Source organism: Bipolaris maydis, assembly GCF_028858645.1.
Source record: "Bipolaris maydis strain C4 unplaced genomic scaffold PSV08scaffold_17, whole genome shotgun sequence".
In the NCBI taxonomy this organism is placed as follows: domain Eukaryota; kingdom Fungi; phylum Ascomycota; class Dothideomycetes; order Pleosporales; family Pleosporaceae; genus Bipolaris; species Bipolaris maydis.
The window spans coordinates 453,939-481,471 of NW_027093873.1; the positions used below are offsets into that span (position 1 = coordinate 453,939).

Below are 27,533 nucleotides of genomic sequence, written 5' to 3' on the forward strand. Positions count from 1 at the left end.
CACGATAGCCGTTTCTTTTGTCGGATGCATGTGCAAGCAGTACGCGAACCGACATCCAACACCATACCACGCTGGGACTAAGCAAGCCGCCACAGCTGTAGCGCGTCATGTTTCGTAGACCAGCTTGAGGTTCCGAATGTGACTCTACACCGCAAAGCTTCGGGAGTGGGAGGACAGCTTCATGCAGGCTGCAAGCTAGTATGCAAGCTTGACCTCTTCTGTCGCTGGGCCAAACGGTTTCCGAAATATTGACGGTCCGCTTTACAGGACAAAAAGCGACTAGGGTACTGCAAAGAGTCGCGAGCGCTTTACGCAGCAACATCTGCCGATATGCGCATATGGACACGATGGTGATCTGCAATAGATAGATGGTGTCGACGCACCCTGTAGCAGTTCAAAAGACCGCGGGTGTACGGCTAATCTACCACCAATGACGGAGGTGCTGCAGATCCTACATATGCCGCATATTCGCATCAGCGTCCAATCATGCACCGACTGATCGACTGACGCGGTACGTGGACTTTTGTACCTTGCATTTCGCTCTCAAATCTCCGCATGTTCCGCAAGAAGCTGCTGTCAAGAGCATGTCCCTGTCAAGCAATAGCAAAAGAGCACCATGCCAGCCAGTAAAGGATTTTGGTGTGACTATTTTCAGGTCGCCATGGATTTTTCCTGCTGCTGTGTGGGTCACGTATAATTAGGATTTGATGCAAAACAGGCCGAGCAGAGTTGATTGATATATGTTGAGACAAGATGGGCGTCGGGATTGGTCGGCTCGTGATAGCGTGGATATATGGAAAATGCTTGGCTCCGAGTTTAGACTTGCACAATTCATGGCCTGCTATCGCGAATTGAGTCGCAGGTTCATGTTTGGTTTCTGACTGACACACGCGCAGAATATTTGACAGATTACGGACGGGTGAGGGAGAGATAGGTGCCGGATGAATTCTTAGGCGGGACGGGTTTGTCCGGCAAGTACCGTCGTGGCAACCCTGTGGAGTGTGAATGCTAGTCGCACTCGTCAATGGACTGCACTCAGGCCATGCTTGTCCATGTGCCAACGTACTATGTATGTAGAGGCGCCTGGCCCGGTTAGCACCACGCATCTCGGACGCAGATCCTTTTGCAGTAAATAGACCAGAAATAACTCCCAACAACATGCACGGTACATGTGCCATGGTTGGCAGGATATTGAGTGCATGGCTTCCACGGAGGGGGTGGTAGCTGGTGCGAGACGTACATTGAAGAGATTTTGATAGTGCGAGGGCGAGGGTTGGGGAAAAGTAGCGCTGTGACAAGCGCATTAATAGATACTACCGTAGTGTAGCGCACCGCGCGTGGTAAGCGCAGCCGAGATATGGCGTCGTGGAGATCGCCACCAGGCTCATCAGTTGCAGTCGTCAATGCATATAGTTTGAGCGACTGCATAATCGAAAGGGCGCAGTGTCTGTCGAGTGTGTGGACGTATTCAGCACCCCACACTGCAGCGATCTGCCCATGCAGTTAAGTACATACAGTGAGCAATGTCAGATTGCCGAGAAAACGCCGGACCACGTCGTTGGTCAGATGAGGCTGCTGTGATGCGCGTCGGGGGCCATGGGGACAAGCCACATGCAGTGCCGGCCGCAGCAAGAAGCGAGAGAGAAAGCGAACCTGGTTCGAGCTGACGAATGCTTGTGCACGGAAGCGCAAAAAAACAGTGTTGCAGGTATACGAGACGCATTGCTTTTGGAGGAGCAGGAGCAGGAGCAGGAGTTGCGATGGGCTAAGCAGATGCACAGATGCTGCACCAGCCAAAAACAAACCAGGCCGTGTTGCTGTTGGATGAGCGGCGGCGCGTCTGCATTGTGGAGTTCCTGGTCGTACAGGTCGATCAGGTAAGAGCGGGCCGAAAGGCTAGAGCGCTTTGGGCAACGTGTCCCCCAGCTACCCCTGCGGCCGTTGAAGAGACATGGAACAAGAAAATCTGACAGGCTACACAGCATCCGCCCGCCAGTGCTTGTATCGCGATCCTACTGCACAGCGCCATGCACCGCGTCCTGGAGGCAGCGCATATGGCCACATTGCACTCGTATGCGGCCATTGCTTTTTCCTCCTGTGACCGTCGTGATGTGGAGGCAAGCCGGCCGGCAGTCGCATTTGATGAGGAAACGGGCCATTGGCCGCCCGTCTTCACTTTTGGCGTTTCAACCGACGCTGACATTCTGGGCTGAGGGCAGCGTGATGGGGGAGGCGGCATGGTTTGCTGATTGTTTGTGATTATGCCGCTCCATTCATTTATTAGCTATAAACTATGGATGTTGACGGATGTGAGCAGCATGAAATGTTTCCATGGCGTCGCGAATCATGCATGGCGACAGTCATGCATACGCCAAAGTTTGCAATTTCCAAATCTGGGCCTGCCAATTCCCAGACGACGTCGTTGCGGGACTGGCACCTGCCGTCACGACACTTTTACCTTTAACCTCGCAGGCGCTGCAATGCCGCTGGCCCTGAGGCGGGTATGCAATATGCAAGGGGCCACCCTTGTGGTGGTGGTGGTGGTAGTGGTGGTTGTAAGTAGTCAAGGTAGCACCCGTGCCCGGCCGCCATGGTGGAGTTGGTCAGCGCACGGCAGGCGTGGCTGCGCTTGCCGTCTTCTTCTGCTTCTTTTTCTCCTGGCTCCTCCTCCGCAGCGGGCTACGAGTCGTCGAGAGCGACCAGGGTGCCATGTGCCAATGGTGTGCATCCGCGAGCCGAGCCAGGGTAGCATTCATTGCTCAGGAGGGTGGTCCAGGCGCGAGAGGTGAAGAAGCTACGGCGTGAGTCGAGCCCTCTGCATTTGAGTCAGCCGGCACCGCCAGACTCGGGAGCGTGGACGTGGACGGGCAGCAGACAGTGGACAGACGGCGGGCATGGTGTTGCAGCAGCAGCAGCAGCAGGCTGTGTGCTGCTTTGGGCGGACGGGCCGGTGCAGCAAGTCGGTATGATACTGGCAGCTTGTCAGCCCTGTGGCTGGTCACGCAAGGACGGAGCGTGACAGCAGCGGTCGGACGGGCTCATTGCAAGAGGCGGAGGCGGTGGGCGGTGGGCGGCGCATGCTTGATAGAGCGGACGGCGTGATGGCGGGGCGGATGGGCAGGATGGGCAGCGTGTGGTGAGGAGAAAGCATGTGGGGCGTGATTGGAGGTTCACGCCGCAGCCGTGCGTCCGGCGGTGCAGCAGCGGGCGATTGGGCAGAGGGCGGGCTGGTGGGCTGCTGGTGGGCTGCTGGTGGGCTGCTGCACTGGCCGACGGCTGGTGGTCACAGCGCTGGCGCTGGGCAGGAGGCGGGATCACCCTGGCCGATGCGCTGCTGGCTGCAGCTGCAGCTATGCGGCCCAGGCGTCAAGGCTAGCAGCTCCGCGTATGTATGTCCTGGCCTTTCCGCACGGAGCCAACGGCTGTACAAGACTGTCGCGCCTCGTTGCAAACGGGAGCGAAGGCAATCTAACAACTTCTCGACCGTTACCGTCACGCTGGCTCGCTGCAATGTCTGTCTTATAAATCGCTCTGCGCTGCCCGCCCTGTGCCCTCCCAAGACGCTCCGACCAATTCCTCTCCAGCACTCTCACCCTCACCCACCCTAGCTGCCACTCCTCCTGCCGGCCTGCTGCTGCTGCTACGGCTACTGCTGCCACTGCTGCCACTGCTGCTGCTGTCACTCGCCGTCACCTTGCCCCGCCGCCTGTTCTCGCCCACACGCTGCCTAGGCCGCCCTTGGTCCTGTTGCTGCTGTTGCTGCTGTTGCTGCTGTTGCTCCTGCTGCTGCTGCTCTTCTTCTTTGCTCGTTGTCCGTGCCAGCTCCCTCCCGTCGAGCTGCGCTCCGCATTGCCGTCTCCGTCTCAAGCTGCCACAGCAGCCGTCTGCACCAAGCAACACCTCTCCACCACCCCTGGCCAATCAGCACCTCTCTGCGCCCACCCCCACCTTCCCTGCTCTCGCCCGCCCGCCGTCTCGCCTTCCTCCCACGCCGTTGCAGGAGGCGCCTTCCCCCCGCCGTGCGGCCGCGCCTTCCCCGCTCCTATAGTACCGCCAACATGTGTACCAAGGTCGTACACAAATACGGCTGCGGCCACGAGATTGCGGAAAAGGCCCCATGCGCCACGTCGAGGACATCGCCCTGCGGCGTGAGCAATACAAAGACGGTCAAGCACGACGAGAAGTGTGATAGATGTGACCATTGACAGGTACTTGCTGCCGCTTCCCCCCTTACCCCTGCACGTCACTCCCGGTCTGACAAGCCTGCCTCTAGTGTGTTGCCGTCGCTTTCTTCGCACGATACCCCTCGTCTAATACCTCGCCAGTTGCACCTTGTGGGCCTTTACCGTTGCCGCGTTATCATACTCATCTGGCACCTTGCTGCTGCCGCTCTTGCTGCTCCTCGTCCATGACTTGGGGGAGCATGGCCAGCTTCTGTCCTGAGGCTTCAGTTCCCACCCCATGTCAAGTCTGCACTTTACGGCGTCACGGAATTCGAAAAAAAAGTTTTGGCGTTTTAGGGGGTGTTGTGACTTATTTGGACTATGAGCCCACAAAGTCGGGCGTTTGGGATACAGGCTGGTGTTGCGAGACACATTCTCACTTGTACTACTTTCACAGCTTTCTTACTTCATGGATACCACGCTTTTTTTCTAATATGGTCGTGCGATGGGCCGACGCTGAGCCATGTGGCTTCTTTCTTGTTATCTTGTCGTTGCCATGACCACATGGCTGTCTGCAGTCCCTGGTGCCCCACATTCCCTGGGATGAGGGAGGGGGGGCAAATCCAGTATACGAGCAAGTCAATCAACACGTAGGCACCCGGTATAGAGGTCTCCTTCTTGAATCGGGTAGCCATAATATTTACTTGTGGAGCTCATGCTTGTATTGCGCGCCTGGCGCGCATCCCGAGACCATATCCACAGCCAATGAATCACGACTGATCTACGAGACAGTGTCACGCCCAAGCAGCCACATGCACTGCCGTTTTTCGCCAATCTGCTAGTCTACCCTCCTCAGACGACCCTTCGAGGCACTGCCTACGCCAGCCTCAAAGTCGCTAATGCGAGTCGAAACAACAACCCAGGCGCTTCGCCCTTTTGCTATATTGGTTTTGAGTAGCTGGTGAAAAGGCCTGGCACTAGGAACCCCTGTAGGCGAGTAAATGTGGCCGAGGCACTGTCTATTCTTGGATTGTGATAGGATACAATAGATCAAACTCAACTTTCTGTCATGCCGCACCTGCTAGTCACCTAGCACCGGCCGTAACACCCGACTTGGAGATGAGGGCAATATGGCATGATGCTCGAGACAAAGTAGCAATCCTACTAAGGGACGGGCCGCGGCACATGGATAACTGCTGTCAGCTCAGGTACAGTAAGTATTGTCCTAAGAGGATGCAGCATGGCATGATGCGTACCTCGGGCCAAACCACTAGTAGGGGAACCTTATTGCCAATAGCCTCTGGTCTGGTGTGATGAGAATGCAAAGCCGCGGGCTGTGTAGGTGTGCCACACTGTGTCTCCTCTGATCGCCAAATAGCCGAGTCCGCCGGGTATACGTGCACTTTGATATACATATGTATGATGTATGTCAGTACCTTGTTGGAGGCGTACATCGACGCGCGCATTGGCTTGTCCGTGGCCGACCGGGTAACGGTTCTTCTAGAAGCCATTCAGGCAGACTTCTGCCGTCGTGGTTCGTTTACCCAAAACCGGAGCCACACCATACACCCAGACAAGCCTTGCCATCACACGCATGACTGTGACGCATCCTGGAAGCGCTTGACAAGATTACGTGCTTGCCTGCTTGCCTTCTTGGTCCGCGTCGTCAATGTTAATTTAATATCCTGTGGCAGATGCTCAGTGGCAACCCTGTTCTCGACCTGGCCTCTATTGCCTCGTCTGTTGCTCTTAATTCTCCAGCAGCATCACATGGACGATCTGCAACATGGGCGCGTCTGTAGCGGCACATGCGACAGCGCAATGGCTCCTTCTTCTGGTTCGTGGTTCCGCATCCCGCATATGTTCGACTACACACTGAGGCCGCATCCTGGTAAGGATTTCAACACATGCGGGACTCGCTGCAGAGGATTGAGTCAAGCGACGCACCAAGCGGTACGGCAGACAGGGTATTGATGCGGATGTGACAGCCTCATCACATCCGAAGGTTTCGTCAAGAGATGAACTGCGCAAGCGACGACCTAGTGGGCAGGCTGCTAACTGGCCCGCTGCTCGGCATCGTTGTTTGTGCGCCCGGCCCGGGGGTGCGCTCATCCCCATCCGGTATCAGTAGCCGTGGCTTTCTGTCATCAACCCATCCCAACATCCAATCTCCAGCAATGTCCATTGATATCAACTGGGACACCATCACAGGCGGCACAGAAGGCTCCGCCCGTGCAGAGAAAATACGCGCCTTTATCCATGACCGCTTCCAGCAAGTGACGCTGCCGCGCTTCATTCGCTCCGTTCACGTGCACTCGTTCGACTTTGGCAGCGTCACTCCCGAAATTGAAATCAAGGACATATGCGACCCACTGCCGGACTTCTACGAGGATGATGAGGATTATCCAGACGAGCAAGGCGGCGAGCCCGAGCCCGAGCCTGACGACGAAGCTTTACACACTGATGGCAAGCTACGCGAGTCGAGAGACCCATCACGCCGCCCATCGAGGGACAGGCATGGCAAAGAAAGAGGCAGTCGTGAGACAGCAAATCCGCAACGACTCCACCCCGATCATGCCCACGTACGCCCGTCTCAACCTCGCACTAGGCCGTCCAACAAGCGTGGTTCGTTAGCTCCCAACGAGATGGGCAGTCCCTTCTTTCCTGGGGCACTCACACCAGGCATCCCCGGTGGCACCTCCAACATGAACTACTTCCATCTTCCTTTGAGCGCAGGCTTATCTGGTGCTGCAACACCTCTCGCTGCTGTAGCTGGCGCACAGCTACACACTTGGCTCGATAACCCCCATGGTCGGCCGGCAACTCCGACCAATATACGTCTTCGTCACGCTGCGTCTGTCAATTCGCTAACACTCACCCCACAGTCTCATCCAGACCCTAGCTCCCGGCCTTCTTCGCGACATCAACAGGATGAGCCCAAGAGGCCGTCTTTTGCTGGGTCGGATGATGGCCTTTCTCAAGATAGCTATGTCCGGACCCCATCTGCATCTCCAAATCGCATGCACGAAAAGAGTCCCGATGATATTCAAGTCGTGACGCATGTGCAATATTCTGGGGATATCAAAATGTCTCTGACTGCGGAAATCCTTCTTGACTACCCCATGCCAAGCTTTGTCGGCATCCCTCTCAAACTAAACATTACTGGGCTTACATTTGATGGTGTTGCTATTCTCGCCTACATCAAGAAGCGGGCCCATTTCTGCTTCTTGTCGCCTGATGATGCAGACGCCTTAGTCGGCAGTGACACTGGCTTCAACGGTCTTCAGACAGACGCACGGGGCCAAAATCCACGCCCTGTGCAGCGCCCCAAGATTGGAGGGCTCCTGGAAAACATCAAAGTCGAAAGCGAGATTGGTGGCCAGGGCAGTGGTAAACAAGTTCTCAAGAACGTGGGCAAGGTAGAATCATTCGTGTTGGAGCAAGTCAGGCGCATCTTCGAGGACGAATTCGTATACCCAAGCTTCTGGACCTTTCTCATTTAGGGCTATCGATTTGTTTTTCCTAGCCAAGGGTAGGCTCATCTGGCTTCTGCCATTGTGCAAGGTGCTCCCAAAACAGATCTGTCACGATGCAGTGTTGCGATGATTCGTGACGGTAAAATACGTCGCTCAAAGTACACGGCGAATCACGCTAGCACGACACATGTCACTCTTCCTCTACAAGTTTTCCATACGGTCGCCGGCATGCAAACACGCGTTGTGAATGTTACACGGCGTACTCAACCCCACTTGGACCAACGGCTACTGCGCAGGGCTAGAGCACCACATTAGCCAGGTGCCTTCGCAACAAGCCTTTCCTAGCTCAACCAAGCAAGAATGATGCAGGAGGGCTTCCAGGGGCATGGTTTAGCGCCTTATCACCAATGGATGTTCGCAGAAGCGATGGAGGACAGCATTTTGACAGCTACGTTACTGACAGCGGGAGTGACAGTATCAGGCCATCCTGGTCACACTCAAGATAGAGGTACAGACCTAACTCGATGCCTGCCTGCATCACCTGGTGTGCGTGTTACATGCCTGTCAAATTCAAGTACCCGTCTGGGCATCAAGCCCAACAAGAGAGAGAAACGAGACAGTGTCGTATCAGCTAGCGCAGATATCCTCCCTTCAATCTTCTCTCATCATGTGCTTCTGTCCCATCGTCGATTTTACATCTTGCCTGTGATTTCTTGCCCCCCGTCGCCCCCCCCCCCCAACACACACACACACACACACACACACTCACTCACTCTTTCTCGATGATCGAGATGCTGCTTGGAGCCCAAAATGGTGCATTCGCTAACGGTGCAGGTTTACTAGATGCTGCGGTTCGACACCCCTCTCTCACCGATGAGCCAAAAGTCTTGGCAGCTCCCCATCTATCACGATTCACCCCTCCTCCCCCACCATACATACACACTATACATGTAATAAACTCTCTCATTGCTTGCTTTCCCCATACACACAGGTAACCAACAGAACGCTAGAGCAAGCCTCGATCCTCCAATCAGATTCTGCCAGCAAATGTCGCTGCATGATTATCTCGCCACTTTTGAACTTGCTTGAGCTGTAATGCTGGCTGCCAACTTCTCTTCTTCGTTTTGAGAGCACCCTTTGTTGGGGCGAGAAAACCAAGATACCCACATATATCACTTCCACTTTTTTTTTTGCAATCCCATTCTCAAATCTATTCTTAGCCCCGTTCTCTTGAAATAGAAAGGACACAGGTCCTCCTTGTCCCCGGCACCATTAACCAAAATTCACATCACCATCATCTTCTTGCTTATTGTGAGTATGTATCGCAAGTTCCCTGCCTGACCCACATATAGGCCACAGTACAAGGGGGAAAAGGGATGGTTGAATCACATCGATACTCATACTTGAGTTCTGGACGCGGCACCACTTCGGAGCGTTTGATGTCGTGCATGGTTATCTTTCGCGCCAGCCTAGCCTCCTTTTTTTTGTTGCTTTTTCCCTAATTGCATGGTTTATTACTCATTTCTTTTTTCCCTCTTCACCTAGTAGCGGATTTAGATCCGCGACGCACGTACGTGTAGTAGACCTTGCTTTGCGAGTAAGTAAGTTACGAGGGCTTTGCCAAGTTTTTTTTTTTGCACCGCATTGCATGGATCGGCGGAGTGGTGACGTAGAGGCGTGTGTGTAGTATATGTAGGTGGTGCTTGGGCGATTTGTAGATAATATGCAAGTAAGAAAGCATGGATTGTTGCATATCTTGGGTTCAGGTCAATGTACAGGGATTGTTGGGGTGGTGGTTAGTTACTATGGGAACGTTTGGTATTGAGAAGCAGGTTTAACGAGATTTTTTCCTTCTTTTTTTTTCTTTCTTCCCTCTTTTTACTCTTTTGCTCTGTGCTTCGTTGAGGACAAAACGAAAGCCCGTATTTTTGTCGTTTTCTCCGCAGCGGCCCGATCCAAGGAAACGGGTTTGCATAAGTACCCGATGGCAGTAAGCCGGTGAAATAGATGCTCGCTCGTCTGATGTCCGGCAAGGGTTTTTGAGCGAGAGAAGAGTTAAAAAAAGAGTAACTCGGACGAAAGAGAGAAACAAGTGCCGATGGGGGGCATGCCAATAACTCAGTCGAAGTATTGCCGTAAATTCAACTCCAAGTATGCAAGACACGCCCTGAGAGTTCTTGCGAAAATCTATACGTACCAAAAACTTGTTTCCTGTATCTTTTGGTGTTCCTGAAATGGAAATACATCACACGACTCAAGTACCTGAACCCTCCCCCTCTCTACTCTAGGATACGAGTATACGCAACGCACGTACGTACGTACGCGCTAGTAAGCGCAAGAAAAAAAAGCCGCCCGATACCCTACACCCCCTCCACCAAAGGCCCTTTCACACGATTGCGTATGCGACATGCATGCCCTATTAAGTATTCCCCCGAACTCTCCCGTCAACAACCAACCCCCCCTCCTCCCGCAGCCACACCAGCAAGCAAGCCCTAGCCAAGCTGGCTACATCCAAGCGCTGGGCGAATCGATCTACATTACTACCATCTGCACATCCACTCTCTCTTCCCCTCCCTGGAGTTTCAGAGTGGAGAGTTTGCCACTTTTTCTTCCGTGTTGTTTTGGCTTGCAAATCCGATTAGCGAGACTAAGGTGGGGTTGGGGAGGAAGAAAAGGTAACGGAATTTAGCAAAATTTGGACTAGTAGGGGAGAGAAAGGGTTGGGGCTCGCTGGGGCGGGTTATCTTTGGCCGACCTGGCCAAAGGGGGGATCTGTGCTTAGGGGTAATTTAACGGGGTTGAAGAGTTGTTCGTGTGAAACGGAGGAGGGAGGGGAGAGAATGGCGCAAGTGGAGGGGTTGTTCCGGGCATAGGAAGATCAGTTGATGTGTGTGACCTTGTAAGGGTCTGACAGGGGTGGCTGTGAAGATTAATTCTCGGACGCTAGGTGATGTGTTGCCCTTGCATGAGGGCTAGATGGTAGAGGCGCTTGTAGATGCGTGGTTGTGGTGGGTGGTGGGGTCTTCATGGTAAATGATAGATCGTCAAAGGTTAGATTGGTAAATACGAGGGTCTACTAGCTAGAAAATGGCGAAGAGGGTAAGTTTTGGTAGTTGTGGTGGGCCATGGCGCTTAGAGTATCGTATCTCTAGTCTTCCAAGTTCATATGCGTAAAGGTCTTTATCCTCTCTTTTCCCTAAGCAAGATCGTCTACTCATCAACCATTTGGTGAGATCATAGATTTAGCCGAAACGGTAAATCAAAATTAAGTTTCTAATATGGCTAAGAACAACAAGGAAATGCGCCTCTGAGGTTAGTCTTGGACACAGACACTTTTGTGTTTCTCCATTTTGTAAACCCTGGTAGACTTTCTTACACCGCTCAAGTGGCGCACTGTTCAGCTAGGTTGATAAGCTTAGTCGCTTTGACTTTGTACCATGTCCGATCAGCACCGACATCTATCTTAGGCGGTTATGAAAGCAACACTAGTATGTAGTGCCATGTACCAGGTATGGGATTATTTCTAGACCAAGTGTTGTCGGCTAACCTAATTTTACAAGTTTACCTGCTTGGTAGTATCCTTACATAATTTTGCAAGATTATGTAAGTAAGTGAGATAGACTAAATCATTACAGAGAACATTGTATTTGTTCGAGAGCAATATCTGGAAAATGGTTTCCTCATAATACACATTGCTTACCTACCCTATGCCTGAAGAGACTAACTCTTACTACTAGTATTATTACATATGGGTCTGTTTCAGATCGCCCAAAGACCAACCCATGCCTGGCCCCATTACGGACATCTTTCCAGAATTGTAGCGATATGCGAGCAGTGTACATGGTACCACTCAAGCTTACTGTGCAACTATTTCATGTAGCAACATAAGAGCTGAAAAACTGCCTTAGCTTACATACTGCTGCGAAGGTCCTGTGTCAGACACAGACAATGCGAATCCAACAGGGTCATCTTGACGCAGGATAAATTGCAGTGCATATCATACGATGTGTGCGTCTGTGAGTCCCCCAGTGGAACCTTGTGAGTTGGAGGCAACAAGGGTGGCATTGTGTGATGAAAGAAGTTTTACAGCTCGTGCTCAGTCGCGGCGCTTACTGCGTGCAGTCTTTCTTTTTACGCATCACCGCGCGTGCCGCATATTTAGGCAAGAAAGATACTTGACAAGGTTTCTAGCAAGAGTAGACTAGACTATTCGATAAACCCTGGGGCAGTCGAAATCCTTCTGTCAGCATTGCGTTGACACCCTATCACTTATGGTCGCCATGCCAGAAAGATCTTAGGGACAAGTACTCCATGAAATTTTCGCATTGGTCTTAGAAATTTGCAGTGTACTTGCGTGTTTAGCGGCTACTAGCGTTGCACTATGAAAATCTCCCGCTGGCTATGCATAACCACAACCAGCGCATTCCATGCATCGATGAGGGGAACAAAGCATGCTAACGGCGCCACGTTGGCTAAATCCACATGCTAGTTCTTTGCAAATACTTCATGCTAAGCCAATACAATCATTATGTCATTAGATCAACTGGCAGATCTGAGCTCGGAGAAAACGACCGGATCCATCTGATTCTAAATGCTATGTGAAAGAAAATCTGATACACAAACATGCATTTTGGTTTCCAGCTTAGCAGAAATACAAAAGAAGACGATTCAATTATTAGGAAAGGCTCTGCAGCACCTTCTCTACTCCGCCGGTCCAATGAATACCTTCCCTCCATGTCCTAGCTCACTGCGCAATCGTACTCACCAGACCACATCATAATACGAAAAGCATGAAGTGTACTACTTCCTTCTCCCACTAGCCAACAGCCAACGTTCTAGAATCCGGACAACTTTCCCCCTTGACAGAATTACATCATGCGGTGTCGCTCAGACCTCGTATCAACCACAACCGTCCCTTTCCTATTTGAGCCAAGCTTCATACAAGCTTCAAAAATTCTCCTAGACACACGTACTTCGTACTTCGGAGGAATTCTCCATTTCAGCCGTCCCACGATGGTTATTAGGCATGAGTGCATTTCCTCAATTGCTTATGTCGACATGTAATTATTAGGATATAAAAGAATCAAATTTGAGCTTACTCATCAACCAACACAAGCCTATTCATTATCGAATAGACAACTCCGCTTGGTGTAGTTGGTTTATCACGTTCGACTGTAATAGCAATTGTAATCGAAAGGTCCCTAGTTCGATTCTGGGAGCGGAGAACATCGTGTTTCTTTTTTTTGCTGATTTGTGCTCTGTGAGGTGGGCCTAACAAATCTCTTTTTGTCCTTGTGGGGCTCAAGATAATTGATAGTTAGTGTGGTTGTAAATTTTGCTGGAACATTGTAGTGATTTTTTCGTCCTTGCACATTGATAGTATATTATAATGTGCATTTTGCAAACGATACATAGAAGCCATTATTTTCTTTAACCAATAGAAGTAAGCACGAACATTATTCGAAACAGGGAGAAGAGCAATATCTTCCAAAACTTTCCTACCTTTGACACAAAAATTCGTTCTATTCCAGTATCAAAATTGCTAGGGAAATCTCAAACATGATAACAGCAAACTGTGCATAATTTAAACACCAACCTTTCTTGCCTCTACGCCCAATACCCGAGTAGCGCCATGGCAACCGCACCAGCAAAGACATATGCAACCATCAATCCTAGCTTCCCCAAACCCTTCGTCCTCTTGTTATCAAGCAAAAAGTCCTTGGCTAGCAACTCAACCAAAGCACTATAAATCAAGAAACCCGCGCTCGCAGCATTCATGATACCCTGCACGATCGTTCCCCCTCTACTCTCAGGCGCATACGTAGCCCTAACACCCAACCCCGCCGCAATCGCCAGTGGCGTCGCAAGCCCATACAGCGCACACAGTGCCCAGGGTATCCACGCTTTGTCGTGAGGGAAATGAATGTTCGATAGCCGAGCGCCGATACCGAGACCTTCAAAGGACTGATGGAAGACAAGCACGGGGTACAACGTAGTAAAAGTCGATGAAGCCACGACACCGAGGTTCAAACCGATAATGACGGAGTGAAATATTATCCCGAGTTCCAGTACAAGAAGCGTGCTGATTTGCTGTACAAAGGAGATATGAGACCGCGTGGATACCTCCCTCCACTCTGTATCCGACGAGAAACTCTCATCGTCTTCGCCCATCTCAGTACCATTTCGATGCTGTTGCTGTTGCTGCCGTCCCGCAGCAAGTAACGCCTCCCGTTCTCCACACCGCACGCTCTCATCTCCATCTTTGAATTGCTGAAATTGCTCCTGAACATACACTTCCGCTGCGAGATCCACACAGAAAACAAGCAAGATCGAGGTCAAGACGATGCCCGCACACCAAGGAAACTTACTCCACACCCCATCCGCAGCAGCACAACTCCGCGGCCCAATAGCTTCGTATGCGGGATCCAGCAAGTGAATGAATGCCGTAGCGATGATAACGCCCGTGCCAAAGAACCGGGCGAAGGTGTATATCCCTCTGGAGATCTTCCAGCGGGAGTTTCGCCGTGGGAGAAGGGGGAAGCAGGTTGATAGTGTTGAGGTGAGGCAGATGACGAAGATGGAGGATATGCGGAGGCTGAGAAGGCTGTTGGTTTGGGTTGAATCGAAAGCGGGAAAGCAGGGGGTGGTTCTGAGATCGATGTTGGTTGGGGTGTAGGACATAGTGGAAGAATGGGCTGTGTTTGATTTCCAGGAATCAGTGAGACTTGATATTGGGGGAGGTTCCGGAGAAGATGGGCTTGATAGTCGCCTTTTTACGTTGATGTTAAAGTGCCAAGTACCATGTTGGACGAGTTGTGAGTACCTAACATAAGAGCAGGTACTTGGCGCACATACATGCACTGTATCCATATAGGTACTGAAGTCCCAATATGTTAGCCGGTTGTTTCTCAAGAAATATTTGCTCCGGAAACTGAAAACATGCAGGTATCATTTCATTTCATGTTTCAAACGTATTTCCCACTAACCAATTCATTAGAGTAAGTGCTCTTAACCTGTTCCCGACCAATAAGTCAAGATCAGCTTCCTTATCTGAAGAAAAGAAATTTTGGCAAGTCCTGTGCCTGTGCTAAGGCAACGTATACGTTTTCCTCCATCATACACCAGAGTTCTTGGCTTCGACATACCAAGCCCGCTATTCCTCAAATCTCCAAGCCATACAGTCATCAGACTAAAGGATTCCGTTTGTTCTGACGAACAAGCTCATATCAGGACGTAGCGACTCTCTTGGTGGCGGCGGTCTAGGCGGCGGTTTGGCAAATCGTTTCGGCGTCGGCTTATCCGGTAAAAGAATATCAGGCCTTGGCAAAGTTGCCGTCGCAATTGATGCTTTTGGCATGTACATGCTAGCCTGAATAGACGGCAAGGGTTCTTTAGAAACAGTCATGTTTGCTGTAAATGGGTCTTCGGATTCGTAGGGAGTGCCGCCAATAGTGGTACTAGACCAATGCCTTGAGAGTCCCGATCTGGGCGTGAGAGCATCTGAGCGTGATTGTTGAAGTTTGATGAATGGCTTCAAGTAGAGAGTGCAGACTATGAAAATAGCAAGCGCGATGTGGCATTGTGTAGCGATGTGATAGGGCAAAGACCAGTAGGTTGGACCCGCATCACGATCGTAGGCTGGTGTGAGGTAGACGAGGCGAACGACAGATTCTGCAATTAAACTATATGCCAAAGTTAGTTATGGGAAATAGTACGTTTTTACGGTTAAGATCCATTTACATTAGTCTTAATGAAAGAAGTAGGATTGCGAGTGTCTTTTGATGAAATGACTTGCGCAGCCACCATATGCTGCACGCGAAGTGTGCGAAGATAGCTGCCTCCAGGGCAGTATCAGCTGCGTTCATAGTCATCCAGAATGGTACCTGTTCTTCTGTTAGATGTTTGCGTGATGTCCATTGAATACTCTAACGTACCAATGGAATGCATTTGCCGGTCCATATCCTCCAGGGCATTGGCAATTCGCATTGGAAGACCATGCCAGACAAAACAACGATGGTCCACGTCACAGCCAGTATGCTGGTAATTGTTACACTGGCCTTTCGAAGAGCAGTTGCAGCCAGGCGATAGAGAAATACCAATGCCGAAATCTTCGATATACTAGCGACCAGAATGAATAATAATGTGGAGACATATAGCCTGAGCTGTATCTGCTCCATCTCACCATCGCTCAAAAGACAGCCTTTCTTGCCAAAGCCTGACATGACAGCCATGGAGGTAACAATGATACTACCCAGAGCACATAAGAATGTAATGAATATCACAATGTCGTTGGTCCATGGTACATGATAGTGGCTTCCTGACCTGTATCGAACGATTATTCTTGCAACCACAGCGAGAGTCTGCGTCAATATGTGAGTAGTGGAAATGATTCAGTGTGGAGTATCCTACCAGCAGGCAAGCAAGAGACCAGACTACCATTAGCAGAATCGTTCCATGATTTTGAGCAGAAATGAGCGCATTCTCTTGTTGGGGTTGCTCGTCGCACATTGTGAGTGATGGGCGTCCGGAAATTGCATTAGATTGAGCACGATTAATCTTTATCAAAGTAACATTTTAGTGGTCATGTGGACATGGAGGAAGTCCGATGTGTCCAAGTTTCGGACATTGGAATATGATGTTTGTAATACTTTTCTAGAGTCCGGATCACCAGGATGTACGCGTCTCCCCGTTTTCGTGAATGATTGCCTTTTGTCGCGGGAGGACGGGTGTGCGATCCATAAGGTTTCGCCAAGCAGACCATAAATTGGAGTGGTAACGATAGAGAAGGCTGAAAAGAGCGAATAAGGGTGCAAGAAGTGTTAGGAAGGGATCTGTTTGATGCATATCAGTAGCGCCTATGCCGGCATCCAGGGTGGAATATTGCCGTGGAACTGAGTCCAGATTCCGCGATGCTGGTACCTCAAATGACGCCACAGTAGCACAAGGGTCTTTTAGTGGCCGTGTTGCTTCTATTCAGCGTATGTCAGGGTTTTCAGGCCACTGCGATCGTCTCAGGGTAGGTTTCAAGTCCCGAGAAGCAATTATACCCCACGTACACTGACACGGCTAAGGCAGAAGAGAGTGAATGGGATCCATGTTTTCCTGAGTAAAGAAACGGAGATTAGAATGGTATAGTGTCACGTAGCGTAACGGAAATGAAGATGGTTGTATGTGTTGGTGTTGATTGAAGTCTGGTATGTTGGCCAGGATAAGCTGTAGTTAGCGAAGTCCGGTGGTGGAGTTGGGCCAGCCAAGGGCCCCAACCGTCATGCTGCGTGTACATGGAGCCTTGCAAGATGTGATAAGAGTGGAGGGCAGCTTCCTCAGGCCACGCGGACCTTTCGATGGTGTTCGCTTATGCTTGTGGTTGGTATATGCTTCGGACTTCAGGCCAACATAATCAGCCACCAAGAAGCCATGTGTCCACAGCGAAGGCCGTCAGGCATGGGCACATTTCATAGATGACGAGGGAGGCACCATCGGATATGAGTCAGTAAGGGGAGAGCATCGGAATCGAAGAGTATCATCATGTCCCACGGCGGATTGAGCCGACCCCCGCGCGGGCTGGGATCGCATTGATGTTAGGATGCACAAGAGCAGGTGTAGCCATAGTCGAAGCCCGACGAGCGCGCGGGTATGAGGTGGGACAAGGAACTGTATGATGCAGGTGAGGTTGTACTACGTACGCCAAAGAGGACGAGGTGCGCGACGTCGCAGGTGGTCGGGTGTGGGGGCTTCCGAACATGGAATCCTCTTCTTTCCTTATCGACAAGGATTTTCTGACAACCAGGCGAGGCTCTGCGACTGCGTCCCCAACTTTGTCAAACACTCGCAACGGCATCGCACCATTATGGTATGTTTCCTACGGCCTGCCCTACACACAAAAAGCATCACTAACCATGCGCCACAGGCTCCCATCAAGAAGCGCACAACAGCGCGCGCAAAGTCGGCTCGTGTCGCCCGCCCTACCACTGCGGTCTTGCCCAAGCCCGACGACATGTCATCTTTTCCCTCGACCAAGCGCGACAAGCAGAGAATTAAGCATTCATCCTTTGTTTCCAAGATTGAAAAATCCTCCGCCAAGACGCAGAAGCGCAGGCGTCCAAACAACAAGCTCATTGCCAACCTCGAGTCACTTGCGGATGCGCTTCCCGGTGGAGACACAGACGGCGACATCGAGCTTGGCCAGGCGCGTATATTACAACCAAAACAAAAAATGGAGAGCATGAAGCGCACAAAGGGCGCCAAGAAGAGGAAGGAGAAGCTCGAGAAGCTCGAGAAGGCGCGCTTCAATGCAAATTTGGCTCAGTTGACCACAGCAAGCACAAATGGGGCTGACGCTGTCAAGGACCGATGGGCGGCGCTGAAGAGCCATGTACAGACCAATATGGAGGTCAGGCCCGAGTTTGCCCAGCAATGAAGCCAACCTGCTAGAGATGAATATCTGCCCGCACACCGAGCTCGCTAGACAGGAGCGATAAGTTTGCCCGCCCCACACACATATGCGTGCCTTCTTAGCAGCCATCGAAAGAAACGATTGCTCATCTTACTGAGGCCAAATGCGGCAATTCAGTGCAATACCCATCACTATCGTCTGTGGTATCTATAGGAAGGATTACGCGGCGCTTTTGTCATGGATATGACACGAAACCTAGGCCACAAGGCCAAAAACTTATGCCGCATATCATTGCCATAGACAAGACGCCTTGGAGTTCCGAAATACAGCATAGTCACTTGCTCATATATCGAGCAATTATACACGCCATTGGAACATTTCCAAGTCGCGTAAAGCTATATGATAAAATTTCCAATCATAGTTCAACGAGAAACACTCCTCGCAATTCGTCATACTCTTTCTTTTTTGTTAGTATATCCAACCCGCTACAAGGTAAAAGCTTCCAGAAGACTTGGAGGCCCGGTACGATGAGAAAAGTTTGACAGACGATATCAAATACATAATCAAGTCTAGTTGCAATCCCATGTTTTTCCCAGTTCCTCAAAAGAGAGTATCAATAAAGAAAAGATCCCGTAATATTGGAAATCGACTACAAAAAAGGTGAGGCCTGGGTATCGTACATGTACAAAAAAGCTGAAAAGGAGAATCATTCCCCTACATCTCATTCCCACACTCTCCAAGCAGTAGACCAAAAGGCCACGTGACCAAATCCCAGTCAGGCTGCATTTTCCCCCAGAATTAGCTAAGCAGACGAATCCAGAATCCCTCACACGACGGTGAAAGTCCGCTGTGGATAATTATCCAACTGTGTCATATCCTGAATTTCAGGGAACCAATGCTCAAACAGCGCTTCGGCGTCCTCACTCATCTCCTCGTCTATACCCTCAGGCGTGCACTCGTAGCATTCAAAGCGGCCGACACGGCGATACGTATTGTTTCTTTCTGGAGAAGATTTAAGTACGACACCGACAATGGACGATCGGAACGTCATGCTTACGAGGACGCACACGAGCGTCTCGCCATCGTGCAGTGCGTCTTCGTCGCGCGGCGGAACAACATCGGGTGTGAACTCGACGGCCATTCCGTTGCGGGCTAGCATATATGAGTAGGGTTGTTGCGATGAGGGTTTTGAGGAGGTGTGGAATACGACTTCTGTGGCCATTGCGCCTGAGAGCTCGAGCGGCTCGCCCATGATGGGGGACCAGGCGCTTGCACGTTTGCCCTTTGGGCCAAACGATGCTCTGCATGCGAGATCCATTGCGCTTGTGTTGTCGAAGAAGATTGGGGCGCCTTCGACGGAGGCCCAGGACCAGCTTGGGACGTTCTGGCCTTGTCCGAGTTGTGGACGCCGGCAGCAGGAGCTGTCGTTGGGATACCAGAGGAGTCCTAGTGTGCTGAAAGTCCATTGTCCAGCAATGTATCCCGATTGTAATGCGGGCGACAATGCTTTTGCCATACTTGCTGCGGCGATGAGGCGGTCGCTGTCATATGTCAGGTGTCTTGCTGTGTATTCTGTAATCATGCATGACCAGAGCTGTAGCGTTTCTTCGCGTTTCCGCAATAGTTCTTGGTGTGCGCCATTCGTGAGGTTGGTGGAGGCTAATTGGTTAGTGACACTGTCGATCCGGTTGTGGCCCAGGTTGCTGTTACCATTGTTCTGTTGCGGTTGATGTAGAGTCTCCGCAAGGACTTTGCCAAACTCCTGCTTGGCCTGATCAGTCGGTCGCGAGTCAAATGCGCTGTCTTCGATACGCCCGCATTCGCATTGGTAGCCTTGACGGCATTCGAGTATCATTTCGCTTTTTGTAAAATGTAGCACACGGGTGGATAGCATGCGTTCGGTGTAAGGCCAGGCGCGGATTAGAAGGGGCGTGTCCGCATTTGCCTCTTCGGTGATGTTGAAAGGTAGTTCCCACTCATTCATGTGTGCATTACCATTGGAAGGTGCTTTGAAACTGTAGTGACTCGGCTGCTCTCTCACGTTAATATTTTGCATTGAGCCTTTGACATCGGCTGCTTGGATCTTGAGTGGTTGTGTCTTGGGAGGAAAAAGTGGATGGTTACTACTGTCGGATGTGGACGTTGCCGCAATGGTTAAGAAAGCGTCTCCAAATATTTCGTCCATCCGGAGCGAATCCTCAAGCTTTTCATGGACGTCATCTTGTATCAGACAAAGACTGTCGATGAATAGCCACCGGAAACCAAGTGCTCGAGTAAGAAAAATTGCCTCCTGGTAAGTTCTAGGTAGGATTGACCACGGGATACACTTTTTGTGAGACTCTAGTGTTTCCAAAGTTGTCTTGGGTATACCCTTAGTCGTTCCCCAAACATGACTCAAGGCAATATATTCACCATGTTCATATCTTCTTTCCTCTTGGATATACTCACTTTCGTGCAGTCGCACAATTTTGGGGTCATCGCCTGCCGACAAATCCAAGATGCGCTTTGGCAGCGTGGTAGGTTTACTTCTTCGACTGCATGTAGCGTGGTTGTCTAGACAATTCTTTATCAAACTTCGCGCTATCATCAAACTAGTATTCTGCAATGGAGTCTCTGCTAGTTGCCGACCTCTTCCAATCGCAGAGAAGGGAGATTGACCATCTGCACTGACGTCAGTACACACATGTCTGCGAAATCGGCGAACCAGCCGCGGGTGATGTTTGAAAACAAAAGCCATGTATCAAACAGAGCGGTGCATACCTCCATCTGTGAAGAACTCTAATTTGAGATCTGCATAGCCAGTGGCGTTTTCATGGTTTTCGTTTTGACATTCGTCGTGATCTTCGTTGTCCTTCCATCGAAGCTCGACTGAGAGATGATCCTGAAGGTTCCTGTCTGGTTTGGGATTGAATGACTCGGCGGTTACTTGGATCCTGTCCTCGATCACGCCAGCGAATCGGTCGCAATATGGCAAAATGCCATCTAGTAGAAGTGCGCATGCGCGACAGGCACTTGAACTTGACCTTAGCGTTGGTAGACTGGTGTTGACCCAAACCAAGGATTCTTTGCTGCTATCCTGGGCACCGTTCAGCCCGTGGGGGTGTTTCTGCAGGCCTTTGCATGTTGCGCAAACGGAAACCATGGCGTTGTAGTTGAGAAAGGAGACGGTGATCGAGAATACGAGAGGTGCGTGGGTCGCCAGAGAGGGGTAGATCGACCCGCGGGGCAGGGCGGCAAGACTAGCAGCCGTACGCTTCTGTTACTGCGACAAGTCGGTGGCGGCTATCACTGTCTTGCGGCCAGCCGAACTTCCTTTTATCGAACAGCACTGGCAGGATACGAAAAGGTCTGCTGCTGACCTGCGTGTACCGCGTGCACGCTACTAAGCGCCTCCGTGGTGGACAGCCAGCCCTTTATCTAACTTTGAGTAGTGGAGGCGCCACCTAGGCATTCATTGCATAGCACAGGACCTGCGAATGGTATTCGCAGGGTCACAAGCTTTTGGCGACACCAACAGCCTCTGGTTTGACTTTAGGGGTTACAACAGGGGCCAGATACACCATTCATGCTGACGTCGATCGAATCAACAGACGCTGACATGGAAAATGGGTTGCTAGATCTACATAGCTAGAAACTATTGCTGCGCCCGAACCTCTGGGTCGCCAGTTGATGGGCGGTAGCCATGCTTTCCACTCATTGGCTTGCTTAGAGCCCTCAATATCGAGTGGCTGCCTATGTCTGCGAAACACTGCATTTTCGTTTCTCTTGTTGAATTACTTGGCTAGTGCCCGAATATTTTCCTAGTATCAGCCACCCGAACTTACATACTTTCCCTGAAAGTCCGGAGGTCCGCGGAAAGCCAAATTGCTATCCACATCCTGTTGGGTTGTTCAATTTGCTCACACATACGAGACGCGTGATCGTGGCAGTTGTGGGCCTACGCCCACCCTCCTGTTCAGCCACCCGGCCAGGCATCCAACCGCATGCATGACAGGGTTTTTCCATGCATGATATGGAAAGATCTGGGGTTAATCGGTTTGCAAGGTGCTCAGGTTTGGATTGGTCTGCCATGAGCTGTCAGACTCCTCAATGGGCTGAAATGACCTGAAGGGGCTGCTCAAGTCTACCCAATGCTTACAAGAGGAAAGTCCACTGCTTACGTTAGCGAGAGACATTTGAAAGAGCATGCAACATTCCGCCTCTGGCTGCTACTATGGTTATAACATTTTCCTTATAGTGTCCGCTTTGGATGTGATAGGGGTGGTCGTGCCTCACGCAACAAGCTATATCCTTGCACGAGCATGAGATGGTCTTGGTGAATAGTACAAATAGTGTTTCCATTAAAAGATCTTCCATTCTCACTTTACACCATCCATCGCGCTTTTGTGATGACGGTAAGGCCTCGGGGCCTCAATCAATGAGATTCGCCACAAATGGCATGGTTTGATGACTTGTCACCCAGGCTGATCCCATCACAGAGGTTACGCGTGCGGCCATGCAATGAATTGAACTGCGGCGGCAAGCAATTCCGATACAAATCTCTGAGAAACCTATAATATCGCTACGTCTACCTGTGTTAACCTATATCCCCCAGGTGAGTTCATGAAGTAAGCGTCATTGTTGTTGGTGCTTCAGGTTCTGAATGCGCAGACTGGGCTCAACAACAGAGCACTCCAATCTTACAACATTAGTATGACTCCGCATCCAGTCCTTGATGCATTTGGTGATGCCACGCATCTACCACCTTTGCTGATCCTCTGTCATACGCTTACATGCGCTTGTGTCTGTGAGAGAATTTGGTGCACGTGTCTTGAACTTAAATTCAGTTTAGCGTCTCCCTGACCCCACACCGGGCCGCAGCTGCACGCACCCTAGAATCACGGGCGTTGGATGTCTCTCGACCACGCGCCAACATGACAGCAGTTGTTAGTTCCCTGCGCAAGCAAATTGCAGCATGCGAAGCTACGTTACAGGATTTACGCCAACAGCTCGCCGAAGCTGAGCAAAACCAAAATCAGCCATCCAAAGTTGTTCCTCAGAAACGGCCATTGGTCACGGACCCTGCCAACCCATTGGATCATGATATGAATTTTGGTGTACCGGACGACTTTCGTTCCGAAGTTTTTGCTATTCTGGATCAGGGAGAAAAGAAAGCGAAGCATGCTGAGTCAGAAGAAACCCAAAAGTGGGAGCTGGAGAAGGACGAATACAAGAGGTATGGAAGGCAGCTGATTATGCCCGAGATTGGGCTTCAGGGTAAGTGCAACTATCAACAACCGATGCGAGGATTCTCACACATTGTAGGCCAGCTTCGTCTCAAAAGCTCGCGCGTACTTATTGTAGGCGTTGGCGGTCTCGGATGTCCAGCTGCCTCATATTTGGTCGGAGCGGGCGTCGGCACCATAGGTTTGGTCGACGGCGACGTGGTTGAAGAATCCAATCTTCACCGCCAGATTCTACACTCCACGGCAAGGGTTGGGATGACCAAGGTTGAAAGCGCAATGGTGGGATTAAAATCGTGCGTCCACTTACAAACTTAAAGACACTTGTAAGCTTCACGAGATGCACAACTGACCGCCAACTAGGCTCAATCCCAACGTCAACTTGGTGCCACATATTTCTCGACTAAGTCCTGAGACTGCCATATCAATGTTCAGCGGCTACGATCTGGTACTGGATTGTACCGATACTCCAGCGTCGCGCTACCTCATATCAGATGCTTGCGTCCTCTTGGGCAAACCGCTTGTCTCGGCGTCAGCTCTTCGTATTGATGGCCAGCTGATGGTCCTCAATAACCCACCATCACCACCGGGTGATCTCAATGGAGGTCCTTGCTACCGTTGTGTCTTCCCAAAGCCCCCACCGCCAGAATCTGTTGTATCCTGTGGCGACGGTGGGATCCTAGGACCAGTTGTCGGCGTCATGGGTGTCCTGCAAGCCTTGGAAGCCATCAAAGTTTTGACCCAGAAAACACACGCTACAACACCAGCAGACCCACCAAGCCTCCTTATTTTCTCTGCTTACTCGAATCCCATGTTTCGCTCTATACGCCTGAGGAGTCGAAAGGCAAAATGTGCTTCCTGCTCAGCAAATGCCACAGTTACCAAACAAGCTTTGGAGTATGGAAGCTTGGATTATGTCCAGTTTTGTGGCAGCGTACTTTCACCTAACATTCTACTTTCCCCAGAGGAGCGCATATCTGCCCAAAATTACGCTAGATTACGCTCTGGGGTCAACCCACATACAGGAACAGTGTCAAACAAAAGTAGTCACATTCTTGTCGATGTGCGAGAGAAGGTGCAGTTTGAGTTGTGCCATATCGATGGCAGTATGAATGTGCCCTTTTCGACTGTATCCAGTACGCCAGGCCCAGACGCCAACAAAGGGCATAACGGAGGAGATTTTGAAGAGAATGACTGGGTCACACAGTTGAAGCAGTCTGAGCGTCCTATTTTTGTAATATGCAGACTGGGAAATGACTCACAAGTAACTGTCAAGAAGATGAAAGAACTCGGTCTTGATTTGGGAGGGAAGCGATATATCGGTGATATCAAGGGAGGCCTTCAATCGTGGAGAAAAGACGTGGAGACAGACTTCCCGGACTACTAAATAATTCTTCCAATTCTAATTTCTATATCCACTTCAGTCAATAGCAGCTTAATCAACCTTGTCAAGCTGCACCCTCCAACCACGCAGCTCAACACGAACAACCTTCTCATCATCCACATGAAACACAAAAGTATCAAGCGGCTCCCCAACATACCTCGCCGGATCCCCCAAATTCCAACTCATACACTCAAGCCCACCCCACAGCTTCTTCGGCGGCACCTTCTGATCCAGCAACATCCTCCAGCTCTCTGCTCCCGTAGCCAAAGAATCAGGATCAGTAGGATACAGCCTCGGACTGAAATTCTCAAATTGAATCCCCTGCCCCGCAGCCAGCGCCCGAAGAACAGGCACATTATTAATCGTAAGCGCATCAATCGAAAGGCCCGGGCCAGAAACAGCAGACAAGACAACCGTATCATTCGACCCAGCCGCCTTGTACGTCCCCGCATACTTCTCTGCAACTTGTGCCCGCGCCAGTGCATCTGCATACGGTACCACAGCCGACACCAGCGTGCCCAGCAGCTCAATCGACGAATACGACGTCTCACCTCCTGCGGCATTCACCGTGATCGCAACGTCGAACTCAGGTATCAGCGCTACATAAGATCCGTATCCTGGGACGCCCCCTGCTTTCGTGTACACATCTATCGCGCGTGGAAACTCCAGCGGTAGATCGGCGATACGGAAGATTTCCCATGCCACACCGACGAATTGCTGAGTTGAGCGTAGGAAAGTTGTTGGTTGCATCCATGTGCGGAGCTCGCTGGGACTGAGCAGCATGTTGTTTTGGAGCGCGTGGAGCAGCTTGAGCATGTCGTTGGGCGTGGACCATAATCCACCTGTGGGATTCAGATTCGCAAAGTCGGCGACGAACCAAGATGCGTCTTCAGGGCGGCGAGGGAGTATAGCTGCACCGTCATCTGTAGGTACCGTGAATGTCGATTTCGACATGCCGGCGGGATCGAGGATGAGGGTTTGGACGACGGACTCGTAGGTTGTGTTGTGTGCTGTTCCGAGGGCGAGACCGAGGAGTATATAGCCGATATTGCTGTACATGGCGCGTGAATTGGGGGAGTGCGGTGCGTAGGTTGGGTTGTTGAACATATCGAGGACTTGTTGGCGTGTGCATACGCGGCCGCCGGGTATGGGGTCGCAGCCGGGGAGGGTGTTAGTGATGTTGGGGAGGCCGAGGAGGGGGGCGTTGCGTCCGAATGCTAAGTCGCCTACATATCCCTAGATAATGTTTAGTGGAATGGTGCGTGGATGGGGATGTGGACGTACGAATCTACCAAGGCCGGAGGTGTGGTCTGCCAGGGCTTTTATTGTCACATCACCGTATAGGTCCTCGCTCAACCCAGGAACGAACTTGGTAATGGGATCTTCGAGGCTGAGGACATCCTTACTGAGCTCCAGCGTGAGAGCAGTGATGAACTTGGTGGCGCTGGCGATGCGGATTTGGGTTTCGAATAACGACTGGTTTACTTGGCGACCAGGTGCAGAGTGTTCATATTGGAAGACTGTGGTATTGCCAATCGAAACTTGTACTGCGAAAGAGGTGTTTTGCAGAAAAGTGAAGTTCTGGAACACGGCCCTTGGGATGCTAAAATTAGAGGTACCAGGAGCCACTGATGGGGGTGGGAGAATGGGGCCAGGTGGAGAGCATAGGGCGAGTGTTCTTGCTATGAAGAGCGGAGCGGCAGTGACGAGATGAGAGAGCATACTGGAGCACACTGCCAAGTAGAGTACACACGGCGGAATTGGTTTGGGAACAGATAACTGTTTAGACTTGGTGCTGGAGAAGATTGTAATAAAAATTCATGTACGACACTGGCCCGAGTCTTATACTACGCACAACGAATGATTTTGGGGCTTAGCATTGACTGGTTGCCTGTGAGGAAGTACTCTTCACGTCCTGTTAGGCCGTGCTTACTTTGGCTTTAGGGTAGATCTGCACGGTGTCTTCGCCCCCAAAGCATTCGTACACCTGGAGGATATAGAATCAAGCCTTAAAAGAGGCCTTTGTTGGCAGAATTGCTACTTTATCATTTGGATAATGAATCTGGGTATCACTGTCATGAAGTCAAGTTTGAGTCCTTCATTAGATCACAGACTCACCACCAAACGCACTCCCCAAGACATCTCTCCTTTCCTTGTATTTTCAAGGGAAGTACTCAAGGTTCGAAATTCAGCCCATGAAGATTTCTGCAAGTGGCTGTGTGCCTGCGGCCGCCTAACGTCGGTGTTGTGATCGGAGCTTGGCTGTGATTGGTCGGCTCGTACACTCTCATGGCGACTCGCGCTGGCATTTTTCGTAAAAGATGACATTGCCATTGAACGTAAAGGATGTTGAGTGACAGAGCCAAGCAAATGATACGTTGCCAGCTCAGCCTTCGTGTGGAGATCTTTTACTAGTAGACACCCTATTTCACTGAGTGATTTCAAAGAATATGCTACAAGCTCATCACTCGATATATTCCTATTTTAAGAAGATAAGGAATGCGAGTATTTATAAATTTCTGTTGGTAAGTGATGTTTTCGTCAATAGGGTATGCATGGGAAGGTCCTCGTTACTCAAATTCCAGGTGTCTATATCACGTCCATTAAGGCGGAGCAATCTGCAATAGCACCGAGCCCCTGTCTACAAGTCATTCTGGTGATTCGCTTTAGATATTGCCACTCTGCAGTGGCTGCGTTGGCAAACTGGATGCCTAAGCCGTGCACAAAAGGCCGTCCCAAAGAACAATACACGGCCTGGCCGCCACTAAGCCCGCCACTTCTCGATACGAGGTTTCCCCAAAACTAAAAGCCAGTCGATGGTGAAAAGCCAAGAAGTGGCATTGCGGGGTTCTGGTACATAAATTGTCATAGTTCACAGAGAGGCAGAGAGAC

The 27,533-nt window shown here is 50.8% G+C and overlaps 9 protein-coding genes and 1 non-coding gene across 10 annotated transcripts; 6 read left to right on the forward strand and 4 right to left on the reverse strand.

Moving 5' to 3' along the window:
• Nucleotides 1-2,225: 2,225 nt before the first annotated feature.
• Nucleotides 2,226-3,109, forward strand: PSV08DRAFT_339055 (uncharacterized protein). The gene has a single exon (XM_066092761.1). The coding sequence runs from the start codon at nt 2,262-2,264 to the stop codon at nt 2,787-2,789; it is 528 nt and encodes a 175-aa protein (XP_065948011.1). The 5' UTR covers nt 2,226-2,261; the 3' UTR covers nt 2,790-3,109.
• Nucleotides 3,110-3,149: 40 nt separating this feature from the next.
• On the forward strand, nt 3,150-4,152 carry PSV08DRAFT_382426 (uncharacterized protein; the record flags this gene model as incomplete). Its single annotated transcript, XM_014222441.1, has 2 exons — nt 3,150-3,385; nt 3,561-4,152. The coding sequence occupies 2 exons, from the start codon at nt 3,150-3,152 to the stop codon at nt 4,150-4,152; spliced, it is 828 nt and encodes a 275-aa protein (XP_014077916.1).
• Nucleotides 4,153-6,340: 2,188 nt separating this feature from the next.
• Nucleotides 6,341-7,666, forward strand: PSV08DRAFT_232148 (uncharacterized protein; the record flags this gene model as incomplete). The annotated part of the gene is made up of 2 exons (XM_014222443.1): nt 6,341-6,642; nt 6,700-7,666. 2 exons carry the CDS (start codon nt 6,341-6,343, stop codon nt 7,664-7,666), a joined length of 1,269 nt encoding a protein of 422 aa, XP_014077918.1.
• Nucleotides 7,667-12,778: 5,112 nt separating this feature from the next.
• PSV08DRAFT_t73 lies at nt 12,779-12,864 on the forward strand. The gene has a single exon. It is a non-coding gene; the product is annotated as a tRNA-Tyr (tRNA).
• A 382-nt stretch (nt 12,865-13,246) lies between these two features.
• Nucleotides 13,247-14,320, reverse strand: PSV08DRAFT_374904 (Zinc/iron permease; the record flags this gene model as incomplete). The annotated part of the gene is made up of 1 exon (XM_014222444.1): nt 13,247-14,320. The coding sequence occupies one exon, from the start codon at nt 14,318-14,320 to the stop codon at nt 13,247-13,249; it is 1,074 nt and encodes a 357-aa protein (XP_014077919.1).
• Nucleotides 14,321-14,828: 508 nt separating this feature from the next.
• Nucleotides 14,829-16,147, reverse strand: PSV08DRAFT_356810 (uncharacterized protein; the record flags this gene model as incomplete). Its single annotated transcript, XM_014222445.1, has 4 exons — nt 14,829-15,321; nt 15,380-15,522; nt 15,574-15,999; nt 16,049-16,147. 4 exons carry the CDS (start codon nt 16,145-16,147, stop codon nt 14,829-14,831), a joined length of 1,161 nt encoding a protein of 386 aa, XP_014077920.1.
• Nucleotides 16,148-17,441: 1,294 nt separating this feature from the next.
• On the forward strand, nt 17,442-18,462 carry PSV08DRAFT_339064 (ribosome biogenesis protein SLX9-domain-containing protein). The gene is made up of 2 exons (XM_014222446.1): nt 17,442-17,492; nt 17,550-18,462. The coding sequence occupies exons 1-2, from the start codon at nt 17,490-17,492 to the stop codon at nt 18,057-18,059; spliced, it is 513 nt and encodes a 170-aa protein (XP_014077921.1). The 5' UTR covers nt 17,442-17,489; the 3' UTR covers nt 18,060-18,462.
• A 399-nt stretch (nt 18,463-18,861) lies between these two features.
• Nucleotides 18,862-21,227, reverse strand: PSV08DRAFT_405727 (heterokaryon incompatibility protein-domain-containing protein; the record flags this gene model as incomplete). The annotated part of the gene is made up of 2 exons (XM_014222447.2): nt 20,796-21,227; nt 18,862-20,696 (listed from the first exon to the last, which is right to left on the reverse strand). Exons 1-2 carry the CDS (start codon nt 21,175-21,177, stop codon nt 18,862-18,864), a joined length of 2,217 nt encoding a protein of 738 aa, XP_014077922.1. The 5' UTR covers nt 21,178-21,227.
• A 1,711-nt stretch (nt 21,228-22,938) lies between these two features.
• PSV08DRAFT_366405 (uncharacterized protein) lies at nt 22,939-24,742 on the forward strand. The gene is made up of 3 exons (XM_014222448.2): nt 22,939-23,291; nt 23,340-23,553; nt 23,621-24,742. Exons 1-3 carry the CDS (start codon nt 22,949-22,951, stop codon nt 24,642-24,644), a joined length of 1,581 nt encoding a protein of 526 aa, XP_014077923.1. The 5' UTR covers nt 22,939-22,948; the 3' UTR covers nt 24,645-24,742.
• On the reverse strand, nt 24,693-26,363 carry PSV08DRAFT_382443 (beta-lactamase/transpeptidase-like protein; the record flags this gene model as incomplete). The annotated part of the gene is made up of 2 exons (XM_014222449.1): nt 24,693-25,877; nt 25,926-26,363. 2 exons carry the CDS (start codon nt 26,361-26,363, stop codon nt 24,693-24,695), a joined length of 1,623 nt encoding a protein of 540 aa, XP_014077924.1.
• Nucleotides 26,364-27,533: the final 1,170 nt, after the last annotated feature.

What these genes read in the sequence shown, in the direction of transcription:
- PSV08DRAFT_339055 (XM_066092761.1), top strand. Translation starts at nt 2,262, where the DNA reads ATGCCGCTCCATTCATTTATTAGCTATAAACTATGGATGTTGACGGAT.
- PSV08DRAFT_366405 (XM_014222448.2), top strand. Translation starts at nt 22,949, where the DNA reads ATGACAGCAGTTGTTAGTTCCCTGCGCAAGCAAATTGCAGCATGCGAA. An exon ending in GCCCGAGATTGGGCTTCAGG is followed by an intron (nt 23,292 to 23,339) that starts GTAAGTGCAACT and finishes CACACATTGTAG; the next exon opens with GCCAGCTTCGTCTCAAAAGC. An exon ending in GCAATGGTGGGATTAAAATC is followed by an intron (nt 23,554 to 23,620) that starts GTGCGTCCACTT and finishes ACCGCCAACTAG; the next exon opens with GCTCAATCCCAACGTCAACT.